Source organism: Pleurodeles waltl, chromosome 6 (genome assembly GCF_031143425.1).
Source record: "Pleurodeles waltl isolate 20211129_DDA chromosome 6, aPleWal1.hap1.20221129, whole genome shotgun sequence".
Taxonomy (NCBI): domain Eukaryota; kingdom Metazoa; phylum Chordata; class Amphibia; order Caudata; family Salamandridae; genus Pleurodeles; species Pleurodeles waltl.
Genome location: NC_090445.1, coordinates 1,571,218,497 through 1,571,231,035, shown reverse-complemented (window position 1 = coordinate 1,571,231,035; position 12,539 = coordinate 1,571,218,497). Strand labels below are relative to the sequence as shown.

General features: G+C 47.0%; 1 protein-coding gene across 11 annotated transcripts in view; it reads right to left on the bottom strand.

Annotated features, from left to right (window-relative positions):
* Nucleotides 1-12,539, bottom strand: part of LOC138301142 (zinc finger protein 618-like) — a 781,690-nt gene that overhangs the window by 151,489 nt on the left and 617,662 nt on the right. For all 11 annotated transcript variants that reach the window (XM_069241298.1, XM_069241296.1, XM_069241300.1 and 8 more), the window contains one exon: nucleotides 906-1,061. In XM_069241298.1, the coding sequence (XP_069097399.1) occupies nucleotides 906-1,061 (156 nt within the window). The remainder of the gene's footprint in view (nucleotides 1-905; nucleotides 1,062-12,539) is intronic.

Below are 12,539 nucleotides of genomic sequence, written 5' to 3'. Positions count from 1 at the left end.
CCACAACAATAATTTCCCTCATAGTCTAAATATTGATTACATCCGTTCTATTGTGCATAAAATAGATTTAACCCTATTCTAAATTTTAATAAAACACTTCACCTTGAAGGACTGAGCTATTCATCATGATATGGGTAGACAGATATAGCCACCCCATGAGTCGTGTAAGTACTTGGAAGGAGCCGCTACATCCAAAGCACTTTGATAACCAGCCACTAAAGTGGCTGAGTATTTCTAGGAGACAATAGCTGAAGATACTGAATTTAAACCTCCTTATGTCAGACATGCCTTCACATTTTTACTAACCTCTAGTAACAAAACAAACAGAAGTGAGCACCCAGCGATTAATAACTGTTGCAGTTATCTGGTTGATCACTGGTTGGCATCACATTTCCATTATTTTTGTTTCGCATATTCACGACAGCTCAACAGAAAAGTGGTGATGAAATAAGGCAGCATATTGAAATGGAAGAACACTGGTTGGATCTATATTTTGCATGATTTGTTTATTCCTCTGCAGTTTCAAAACAGCCACTACAATTAACACAGAGGTCACACTTGTCTTCCGTTTACTCCACTATCTGAGGCGGGTTGACCTTGGCACATCCCCCCAGGACTCCTTATCCAAATCACTAAAACACTCAAGATATTGGCACTAACTAGCAACCTCATTAGGCAATACCTTCTACCAACTTCTATTTTAATAGTGCACACCCTGGCCATCGATATCAGTCGTCACATCTAATTTAACACACAAATTAATCTTATGTAGTGCTCAGAAATAAAAGGAAAGTGTGATTCAATCGGTCTTCAAAAGGAGTCATCCTTCAAGAACAGGGTTAAGGTGCTCTGCTTTAGCAAGCAGTGAAACGGAAAAACTTTAATTGCTACTTCTCCTATTTTACCTGTTCTGAGGGCAAAATGATTCCGGTTTTGCGGGACCAAGGACCCAATGGAGTTGGATGGTGACGTGACCCTCTCCATTGAAGGTGAAGCTTCCAGAGTGGGTCTGGGCCCACTGGCAGGGAGGGTGCACTTCTGATGGCCATGCTGCATCTGCTCTGTGGATAAATGGAGTATTTCAGTTTCTCTGGATTAACGAAATATTTTAATTTCTAGCAACTCAGTTAGCTATCATTAATCAACAACACATTCATAGGTCAAATAAAGAACAAGAGAGATTAAATGTTATCCTTGGTTAGGATGCAAGCTCACCTCTTCTTTGAAACTCACATACTACTTACAAAACCTAAATGCCTTCTGCCCTTTAAACCATATGACAAGGGACATTGTCTATCAACACGTCTGCTCAGATAGCACTGCTTGCTTTATATTTTAGCCCTGCAGACTGATGACAATAAACAAGTTGCTTAGGCGCGAAGAAAAAGGAAGACAATTGTCTCAATCTGCCTTGTCCGAATCCTTTGCCTCTAGATGGTAGAAGACCTCTACATTTTACATACTACAGGTGAAAGCATTTAAAGAGGTGGCACACATCTGTACAAATTTTACTACAGAGGAGTCAACACTTCCCCAAACGGACTCTGACCATCATCTGGTATACTGAGTAACTGTGCCTGTACATCAACGGTGAAGTCTGCAATCGCCTCATCCAGGCATGCCTGTGCATCACTGCACTGGATCTCATGAATTTGGGTCTGCATCATATGTCCCTAATTCAGATTGATAGCCTGAGATAACTCAAACAGAGAGGTGTTAAGTTTCGTCACCGCACAGGACAAAGCACTCATGTAAAAACAACTTTACAAACTTTTGAACATTTCTATAAAATGCTAAACTACTACTCCAGCCCGATTTGGGCAACGGACTCTGGCAGGGAGCAACACACAGGGGCCAAAGAGGCTTAGTGGGGCAGTTACCTAGCAGTCAAAGTGGTCTCCAGTTTCAGGTTATATGGGTGACCAGCCATAGACTATAATGGAGTGGTCCTGATGCATAGGATTCAGGAAGCTGAAAATACTGAAGGATACCGATCCGGTAATGGGCACTTCCTGGGGCTACTCCTCGGGCATAGTGGGGCAACTTTGCACGAGAGGTCGATGTCCCTCGTAGTCCAGTTGAAGTCCAGCTAAAAACCCACAGGTATACTCTTTTTTTGGGTATAGTGAACCCAGCAGTTTCCTTTAACTGGCCAGGGTGGCTAAACTGCACTCCAAAGCCTCTCCCGAGTCCAGCAGACTCGGATGCAACTTTTGAGGGTTGGGGCTCTGTTCCCAGGCTTTACTTCAGCAGACAGTGGCAGTCAGTCCTTCTTGGCTACCAACTCACCAAGGTACACTACTTCAGCTTTTGTGGCCCTGTGACTGTAACAGGAAGTCAGCCAACTGACTGCTGGAGTCACTTCTGCCTGAGGCTCGGGGTTGATTGTTATTGAAACAAGGCACCATAGGCAAGTTCTCTCTTGGCTAGCCCAAGGAGCAGCGGGTACAGTCCAGCTTTGGGGCCTCTCTTTCTTGGGTCCACGGAACACCAGGGAAGACCTTCTTTGGTCCACTCTTCACTAAAGAAGTGATCTGAGGTCTGAGTGCCAGAGGGGCCACTTTTATTCCCAGGTTGTGTCCTCAGAGGATGGATTGACTACTAGCCAATGGGCTACTAGGTCCCCTCCTTCCTAGTGACGACTTTGTGTGAAATGTGGCATCTAGCTAGCCCAGTATGCACTATTCCGATGACTATCAAAAAGGAAGGGCCCTTCTCCTAGTGTGTGGAGCTTCTTAGCCCACCCCAGAGGTATGGCTACCAACATGCTACATGCCCATGGAAAAAACAGTTTACCAACTGTGCTCTCCTCTCTGTCCGAGAATCCAACCTGTCTGCAAGAAAAAAAGAGCAGCCCCACACGTGTAGGTCCATCTTTTGCCTTTCAAAGGCAGCTTCCCCCTTGAAGCTTGCCTTTTGGGCTCACACCCAGTTTTTGCCCTTCCTGCCAGAGAGAGGTCACACATCTTCCTAGGAGTCATTCACATCTAGCCCATTCACAAGTTAGCACTGCTGAATTGGCTGCGTGTAACTTTGCACTTCGGAATGGGTCTATTAGCATTTCTATAGCAAAAACAACCATGTTGAGTTTTTAATCCAGGACATGACCAAACCTATAAATATAATACACTCTCCTTTTAGGGTTCAGTAGGCCTGCCTTAGGGTGACTTATAAACATTAAAAATGATGGGTTGGGCTTTGATATTACTGAAAATGGAAAAATTGAGTTAGCAGTCGAAAAACTGCTGTTCCAGCGAGCAATGGCGGGCTGGATACACTCTTTGCTTTGTCTAATTTGTGGTGGCACAATAGATGCTGCTGTCCATGAGAGACACTTGAACTCACAGGCCCTGTGTACCCCTGGTGCCATATACTAGGGACTTATAAGTTAATCCTATGGCAGCTGTCGGTGAACCAATCAGACATACACTTGTTAAGGGTCAGAGCACTGGTAGTGAGGACTGTTTGGCAGGACTCTGTGCACCTTCAGAGTAAAAAAAACAAAAAAAAACAGCATCATTAATCCAAAAACTTTGGGGTGATCACGGAAAAAGAGGCATTTCCTTACAGTAAAACTGAAGGATTTGTTTTTTCTGCCAGAGAGGGTGCAGAAGGTACTGGAGGGGGAGGGGGGGGGGGGGGGGGGTTGCTGGCAGCAGTGTCAGATGAAAATCATCAAGAAGACTGATTGATGTTCATAAAAATCTTAAACAACTTTGGACAAGAACTTATTGTGTGTGTTCATCACTAATCCACTGGAGTGGAAAACAGTATAAAGCTCTACTGATGAAGGAGCCTTCAAATAACTTATACTGCAGGCTAATGTTATGACCATTGTGAAAGCTATTTTCCTCTAGAGATGCTGCAAACCGAGAAAGTCATCATTTTATGTAAGACTAGATTACCATCCCATGAGGGAGAAGATTGGTCTCGAAAAAGACGCATTTTCTTTAACAGTTACAACAACAAAAAATCTTTGATTGCATTGTGAAAAATAAACCTTTGCACAGGGCCTCTCCTGTAAGCTGTAAGAGCCGCCAGATGCACTGACAGAATACTGCAGCTTTGACTGGGCAAGTTGGGGAAGATATGGTATAATCACAGTTTTTTCCATCAAAAAAGCTGGGTTGTGGTTATATTGTTGGCACTCTAAAAGAACCTCTCCAATTTGAAAGTATAAGAAGCTATTGTAAACTATTTGCCTCTTTCAAAATGTCTATTCAAGCTTCTGGTAGATTTAGATGAACATCTTACTTACCTTCGGTAACGGTTTATCTGGTAGAGGCATTCTAGCTGCTGATTCCTTACCTTAGAATTTCCCCCAGGTATCAGACTGGATCAGATTTTTTTTCGAGCAGTACTGTTGAGCGCTGTAAGGTGGCATCAGTTGACTCTGTGTCCATCGTTTGGATCGTGGTTGCAGTGATGACGTTGGGGTCGTACATAGGTGCCACCTCAGCGCTGTGATATCAGTTTCTTTTCACAACTTTCTACACCAAAGCGCAGAGCCATGAAGAACACTAAAAATGGTGTGCCAGAACTAAGACCCTGAAAAGGGAATCCCTGTCCCTAGAAATCAGTTTGTCAGCCGGGAGGATGGGCGAGTCGGTAACGAATCAGCAACTAGAATATGTCTCTCCCAGATAAATTGTTACCGAAGGTAAGTAAGGATAAGTTACTTACCTGTAAATCCTAGTTCTCTTCCAGGGGTATCCTCATCAAAGTCATAAACATTGAATATTCCCACCCTTGTGCGGGGACCCCGGAGCATATATAAAATATATACACATTATACATGTGTAACAAACAGTCATGCAGGCTATCATGTTAAAAACAGGCTAAAATGCTTTATTTCTATGAAGTTTTTTTTTTTTTTTTTAAATACTACAATAGAGCATAAATAAGTACCCAAGCTCCTAAAACTAGGCTTGGGGAAGTAAGCAGTAGCAAACTCTAGTGAAAAAATAGAGAAAACTGCATTGAAAAACAATGAAGCATTCTTAGCCAATAGGCTGCATGTAGGTTAACACAGGAGAACCATAAAAACTTTGGCACTGTGCCTTTAAGACCCTGAGCACCTCCAGTATCCCACCATGCCTCAGGGGTGAAGGAAAGGTGACAGTTGGTTCACAGTTAGGTCAGTTCTTTCTACGGTGACAATTTGTATAATTGAATCAAAATACTGTCTGTCCTGCACTTCCAGTAGACGTGTGTCCGGGGAGGAGGGTGGGTTGTTTATGACTTTGATGAGGATACCCCTGGAAGAGAACTAGGATTTACAGGTAAGTAACTTATCCTTCTCTTCCAGGGGATCCTCATCAATAGTCATAAACATTGAATAGATTAGCAAGCCCATCCCTAAACCCAGCGGACTGTCCGATAGAAGTGCAGGAATAGACATGTCTTACGCAAATAAATTCCTTAGAGAGGCCTGCCCCACTTGGGCATCCGCTCTTGCATCTGAGTCTAAACAATAATGTCTTGTAAAAGTATGTACAGACTTCCATGTAGCAGCCTTACAAATCTCAGATATAGGAACATTGTTAAGGAGAGCAGCTGTAGCCGCTTTTCCCCTTGTGGAATGCGCTCTAGGCCGCGCTAGCAATTGTCTATTAGCTAGCTGGTAAGTATTAACAATACAAGAGACTATCCATCTTGATATTGTTCGCTTAGATGCTGCTTCTCCTGTCCTTAAATGACCATAGTTCACAAACAAGCGGTTAGAGTTTCTAATCGATTTTGTCTTGTCCAGATAAAATTTCAGCACTCTTTTCAAGTCTAATGAGTGCAATGCTTTCTCAGCCGGAGTTTCCGGATTGGGAAAGAACGTCGGTAAAGTTATGGTCTGATTAATATGGAATTCTGACACCACCTTCGGAAGGAAAGATGGGTGAGTTCGCAGAACTACTCTATTGTCATGAAAAACCGTGTACGGTTCTTTTGCAGACAAGGCCTGGATCTCACTGACCCTCCTCGCTGAAGTAATGGCCACCAGAAAAGCCGTTTTCCACGTAAGGTGTTGTAAGGAAGCCTTATGGATAGGCTCGAAAGGAGGGCCCATAAGTTTTGCTAGGACTATGTTCAGTTCCCACGGAGGAGAAGGCCTCCGAATTGGCGGAAAAACTTTCTTCAAACCTTCTAAGAAATCCTTGACTACAGGTTTCGTAAAGAAGGATTCCTGAGAAGGTGACTTGCGATAGGCAGTAATAGCAGACAAATGTACCTTAATAGATGATACCTGCAGACCGGATTTCGCTAGGTGAAGCAAATAGGACAGTATGACGTCCTCCTGCGCCCGTATGGGATTATGGCCTTGCTGACAGCACCATATGTAGAATCTCTTCCACTTAAAAGCGTAGGAACGCCGCGTGGAAGGCCGTTTGGACTCTTTCAAGATGTTCATGCACTCCTGCGAGAGTCCTAGGTGCCCATACTGCAGGAATTCAGGAGCCATGCTGTTAAGCTCAGAGAGGGTAGGTTGGGATGCAGAATCCTGCCCTCCATTCTGCTCAGAAGATCCGGTCTGCACGGCAGCCTCCTGTGAGGTTTTTCCGACAGGTTGAGGAGATCCGTGTACCAGAATTGTCGAGGCCATTGTGGCGCTATAAGAATCATTCTGGTCCTGGATCCGTAAAGTTTGCTGATCACTGCCGGAATGAGGGGAATCGGAGGAAAAGCGTAAAGAAATGTCCCTGACCAGTCGATCAACAGGGCATTCCCTCGAGATCCTGGACGGTAGAACCTGGATGCGAAGTCTGGGCATTTCCTGTTTACATCGTCTGCGAAGAGGTCCAGTTGAGGCCGACCCCATTGCGCGAAGATGTATTCTGCGACTTCGTCGTGCAGTACCCAATCGTGAACGTCCTCCAGGTGTCTGCTTAGAAAGTCTGCTTCTACGTTCTGCTGACCTGGCAGGTGAACTGCTGTGATTGACATTCCTCTGGCCAGGAGCCAATGCCATATCGCTTGGGACTCTCGTGAAAGGGGTAGGGATCTCGTTCCCCCTTGTTTGTTCAAGTAATACATCGTGGTTGTATTGTCCGTCTGTATCAATAGAGTTTTCCCCTGAATTAGCGGTGTGAAAGACTTGAGAGCCAGATGGACCGCTCTGAGTTCTAGCAGATTGATGTGGTACTGCTTCTCCTTGTCTGACCACAGACCCTGCGCTTGAAAAGGACCCAGATGAGCCCCCCATCCCTGAAGAGACGCATCCGTTACCAGAGTGTCGGATGGAAGTACCTGGTGAAACGGAGCGCCCACTGACAGGTGAGGTCTGTGCATCCACCATCTCAATGACTGCAGCGCTACCTCCGGTAGCCGCATTGTGTCTTCCCAGCGACCTGTTCTTTGGCTCCAATTGGCCTCCAATGCCTCTTGGAGGGGTCTCATGTGGAGTCTGGCATTTGGGACAATAAAGATGCACGATGCCATGGAGCCCAGTAGTGATGTCACCTGACGTGCCGTAGGTGCGCTGGCTCTCAACAGGTCCTGGCACTTCATGTTTATTGAGGACAGTCGTTCCTCCGAAGGATACACTTTTTGTAGTTCTGTGTTTATGATAGCTCCTAGGTAGTGAAGACTCTGCGTTGGAGTCAAGGTTGACTTCTGGTAATTGACCTGAAGACCTAGAGCTTCGCAAACTCCTAGTACAATGTCCTGATGGCTTCTCGCCTGCTCCGGAGAAGAAGCCTTTAGTAGCCAGTCGTCTAGGTATGGATATATGTATATCCTTTGTCTTCGTAGATGCGCCGCCACCACTGCCATACATTTCGAGAAAACTCTTGGAGCAGATTTCAGGCCAAAGGGTAGAACCCTGAACTGGTAATGCTGTAACGCTACTCGAAAGCGCAGGAATTTTCGATGCTTTGGAGCTATTGGGATGTGGAAATACGCATCCTGCAGGTCGATGGAGCACATCCAGTCTCCCTGATGCAGTTGAGGGAAAATTTGGTGAAGCGCTAGCATTCTGAACTTCTGCTTTCTTATGTATTTGTTCAGCAGTCTTAGATCCAGGATTGGCCTGAAAACGCCCTCTTGACCCTTCTTTGCTACTAGAAAGTGACGGGAGTAGACCCCCTTTCCTCTGTGGGCAGGTGGAACCCTTTCTATGGCATTCTTTCTTAGGAGGGCGAGAGCCTCCTTGCGTAGCAAGGTGAGATGAGCCGGATTGTGTTTGGTTGGTGGCAAGTGTGGTGGAGGCTGCTTGAAAAGGAGAGAATAGCCATGTTCGACAATATTGAGCACCCATTTGTCTCTTGTGATAGAGTGCCACTCGTGAAGATGAGCAATAATACTTCCCCCCACCGGAGTGGTGTACAGTGTCGAGGGAAGCGAGACTTCATTGCTTAGTGGGTGCTTTTGGAGTGGACTGTTGAGGTCTACTTGACCCTCGCTCCCTTGTGTTTCTTCGCTGAAACAGAGGGCGTCCCTGTCGTTGCTGAGACCTTTGCGACCAATGAGGGGTTTGAACCCTCTGTTGGAAAGGGCGTCTATCATACGGTCTGTACCTCCGCCTGAAATCTTTCCTTCTTTCGAGGCCTACCGCCTTCATGGTATCCACCTCGGTCTTCATGCGGGCCATCTCTTCGTCTGCATGGGCACCGAATAGAGAATTCCCGGCAAATGGGAGATTCAGGATATGTTGTTGTGCCTCCTGTTTCAAGCCAGTGAGCCTCAGCCAGGAAGATCTCCTCGCACAGATACCATGTGCGTACCCATGAGCCGCCAAATCCGCCCCATCCGCTGCCGCGCTGATAACTTGGTTAGATACCAGGCATCCTTCCTGTAGAATCTCTTGGAAATCTTGCCTGTCTTCTCTGGGCAGTTTTTCCGTAAATCTACTGAGGGAATCCCACAGAGAACGATCGTACCTGCCCAGGAGCGCAGACGCACTAGAGACCTTCATTGCTGAAGCCGCTGTCCCGCACATCTTTCTTCCCAGAGAGTCTAAATGCCTGCTCTCTTTATCCGGGGGTACTGTGGATGAAGATGCCACCGAGTGGGTCTTTCGGGCGGCAGCTATGATCACTGAGTCTGGTGGCGGATCCTTCCTAAGGAATAAAGGGTCTTGCTCTGGAGCCTTGTACTTTTTAAGAATCCGAGCCGGGGCAGACTTAAGCGAGGCTGGGGCCAGAAAAGTGTCCATGGTCGGCTGCAACAAACCAGGCACTAGAGGCAGCAACTTTTTTGACGCTGATCTCTGTTGTAGTGTCTCAAATATGATTGATGAGGAGGTAGATGGTTCTGGAACCTCTATATTGAGTTTCTGTGCTCCTCTTAGTAACACCTCGTTGAAAGTGGTTATGTCATCCACTGGTGAGACTCTAGCAGGTGGTGAATCTGTAAGAGTAGGTGAGTAACGCCTGACAGAAGAACCTGATGAAGACCAAGAGGGTGATCTTCTTGAGCGCGACCTGGATCTCCGTTGAGAGCGAGATCTGCTGCGGGACGCTGTAGCCGAGCGCCTAGTCCTCGCGGTCGGCTGTCGAGGAGCTGAACGAGCCCGTTCTGCCCCGGCTGTCGGCGATGGCGTTCTTGGCGGGGAGGCAGTGGGTGAATACATTCGCGAATATTGCGAATCTGGGGAGGCCGCTGGTCTGTTGAGGCTCTCCAGCCATCTCGGAGATAGGTTGATGGGCGAGACATGCCCAGGAGATGCTCTTGACCGAGAAGAGTCGCTCGGTATGGAGACCACTGGAGACTGAGCCTTGTCTGGCGAGGGGCGATGTTCTGCTCCCTGTTGGACAGGTAAGACCTGCGTCGACGTCGATGGCTGTTTCGACGTCGAAGGACGCCCAGTCGGTTGGTCCTGCCTCGACGTTGATTGCCTTGACGTTGAGTGCCTTGACGTCGAACGGCGTTCCTTGGACCTCGACCTGCTCGCCGTCGTGTGCCTCGACGTGGAGCGATGGGAGGTTGACGGCGGATGTTTGCCGTGCCGTCGTGGAGATCTCGACGTCGTGTGTCCTGACGTCGGGGGGCGCACAGCCTTTGGCGGCGACCGGGCACGCCGGCGGTGGCTCGACGTCGATCGGCGGGCTGCCGTCGACGGAGACCTGCCCCTGCTCTGATGTTCCCTCGACGCCGTTCCCTTCGACGTCGGGTGCGTCGCCGTCGACGGCGATCTATGCCGGTGGGACGGTGGTAGCGACGACGTCGACGGTGAACAAACAGGTATTTTCCTACCTGTCGACGTCGACCGGGCCATTCTCTCCTGAGAATGGCCTTCTGGATGCCTGTGGAGCGAGGAGGACGATGTTCTAGTCCTCCTAGACATGTTCTTACAGTACTGACAAGTGTCAGGGCAGTGACTCTGAGGCAGGCACACTATGCACAGAGAGTGGGGATCTGACTGGGCCTTCTTCTTCCCACAAGCAGGGCATTTGACAAAAAGAGAAGGCATTTTTCTGTCAGAAAAAACCTTCCCAGCTCAGACAAAGATGTTATTTGTCGAGTGAAAAGTGAAAAAACGCTTTTTTAAAGAATTTTTCTGAGGAAAACTCAGAAAAACTGAGAGCTCAATGCTCCAGGATCCTCTCAGAAGGAGCCGGAAAAAAGAACTGACCTAACTGTGAACCAACTGTCACCTTTCCTTCACCCCTGAGGCATGGTGGGATACTGGAGGTGCTCAGGGTCTTAAAGGCACAGTGCCAAAGTTTTTATGGTTCTCCTGTGTTAACCTACATGCAGCCTATTGGCTAAGAATGCTTCATTGTTTTTCAATGCAGTTTTCTCTATTTTTTCACTAGAGTTTGCTACTGCTTACTTCCCCAAGCCTAGTTTTAGGAGCTTGGGTACTTATTTATGCTCTATTGTAGTATTTAAAAAAAAAAAAAAAAAAAAAAAAAAATTCATAGAAATAAAGCATTTTAGCCTGTTTTTAACATGATAGCCTGCATGACTGTTTGTTACACATGTATAATGTGTATATATTTTATATATGCTCCGGGGTCCCCGCACAAGGGCGGGAATATTCAATGTTTATGACTTTGATGAGGATCCCCTGGAAGAGAACTTGTTCATCTGATAGAGACTTCTAGTTGCAGATTCCTTATCTTATAATAGATACCCAAGCAATACCATCCTCGGTGGTGGGCTGCAAACTAAGATCATAATCAAAAGACCTGCAGGACCGAATGACCAAAGTAGCCATCTCTGTGGACCTGACTGTCCAGGCAGGAATGTTTAGTGAATGTGTGCAGAGGTGCCCATGTTGCAGCCTGGCAGATATCCAGGACAGGAACTCTGTGTGCTAATGCTGTGGTAGCAGCAGTTGTTCTGGTGGAGTGGGTGCGCAAGCTTTGATGCAAAGATGTACCCATTGTGAGATGGTATGCTTCTGCACCGCCTTCCCTTTCTTCGCACCCACATATCCAACAAAGAGTTGATCGTCCACCTGGAAATCTTTGGTACGATTAAGGTAGAATGTCAGCGCTCTTTTGGATCCAGATGATGGAGTCTTCTCTTCATGAGAAGGATGTGGATGTGCGTAAAAAGTAGGCAAAGTGAAGGATTGGCCTACATGAAAAGGTGTAACTACTTTGGGAAGGAAGGAGGCCCTTGTATGTAACACCACTTTGTTAGGATGAACAGACAAAAATGGGGGTTTGGAAGAAAGAGCCTGAAGCTCACTCACTCTGCGAGCAGAGGGGATAGCAACAAGAAATACAGTTTTGAAAGTAAGGAACCACAAGGGACAATTGTGTAACAGCTCAAAAGGAGCCCACATTAAGTAAGTGAGGACAAAATTGAGGTCCCACTGGGGCGTGATAAATGGAGTGGCAGGAAACAAATTGTTGAGTCCCTTAAGAAATCTACGAGCAATAGGAGACTTAAAAAGGGAAGGTTGGTCTAGCAAAAAAAAGGCTGAGATAGCCGATAAATAGCCTTCAAAGGTGCCAAAGCAGAGACCTCATGGGCTAAAGAAAGGATGACCAAAAGAACCTCAGAGAAAGGAGCAGAGAGGGGATCAACAGACTTGTTGGTACACCATGCCACAAATTTATGCCAACGACAGGTGTAAACCGTTTTGGTGGAGGGACGCCTGGCTGCCAAGATAACGTCACAGACTTCAGGCGGAAGGTCAGAAGCTGTCAACCGCCGCCGCTCAATCTCCACGCATGAAGGCGAAGATTGGACAGATTCTGGTGAAGGACCGTACCCTGTTGCTGCGACTGAAGATCCTCCTGAAGGGGCAGCCTGACAGGAGGATCTGAGGACATGGTCAGTAGCTCTGGATACCATACTCTCGATGCCCAGTTCGGAGCCACAAGGATTTCTTGGGCCCGGTGGCTCTCTCTTCTTCAGAACTCTAGACAGAAGTGGTATAGGTTGGAAGGCGTAAAGGAGGCCTGAGTTCCACTCGAGACGAAAAGCGTTGCTGAATAAGTGCCGCCTTGGAAACTCTAATGTTCAGAACAGCTGACATTTGCATTCTCTGCGGAGGGGAACAGATCTAACCAAGACTCTCCCCACTGCTGAAAGAGACCTTGCGCCATCTCAAGATGGAGACGCCATTCGTGATCAACTGTGCATCAGCG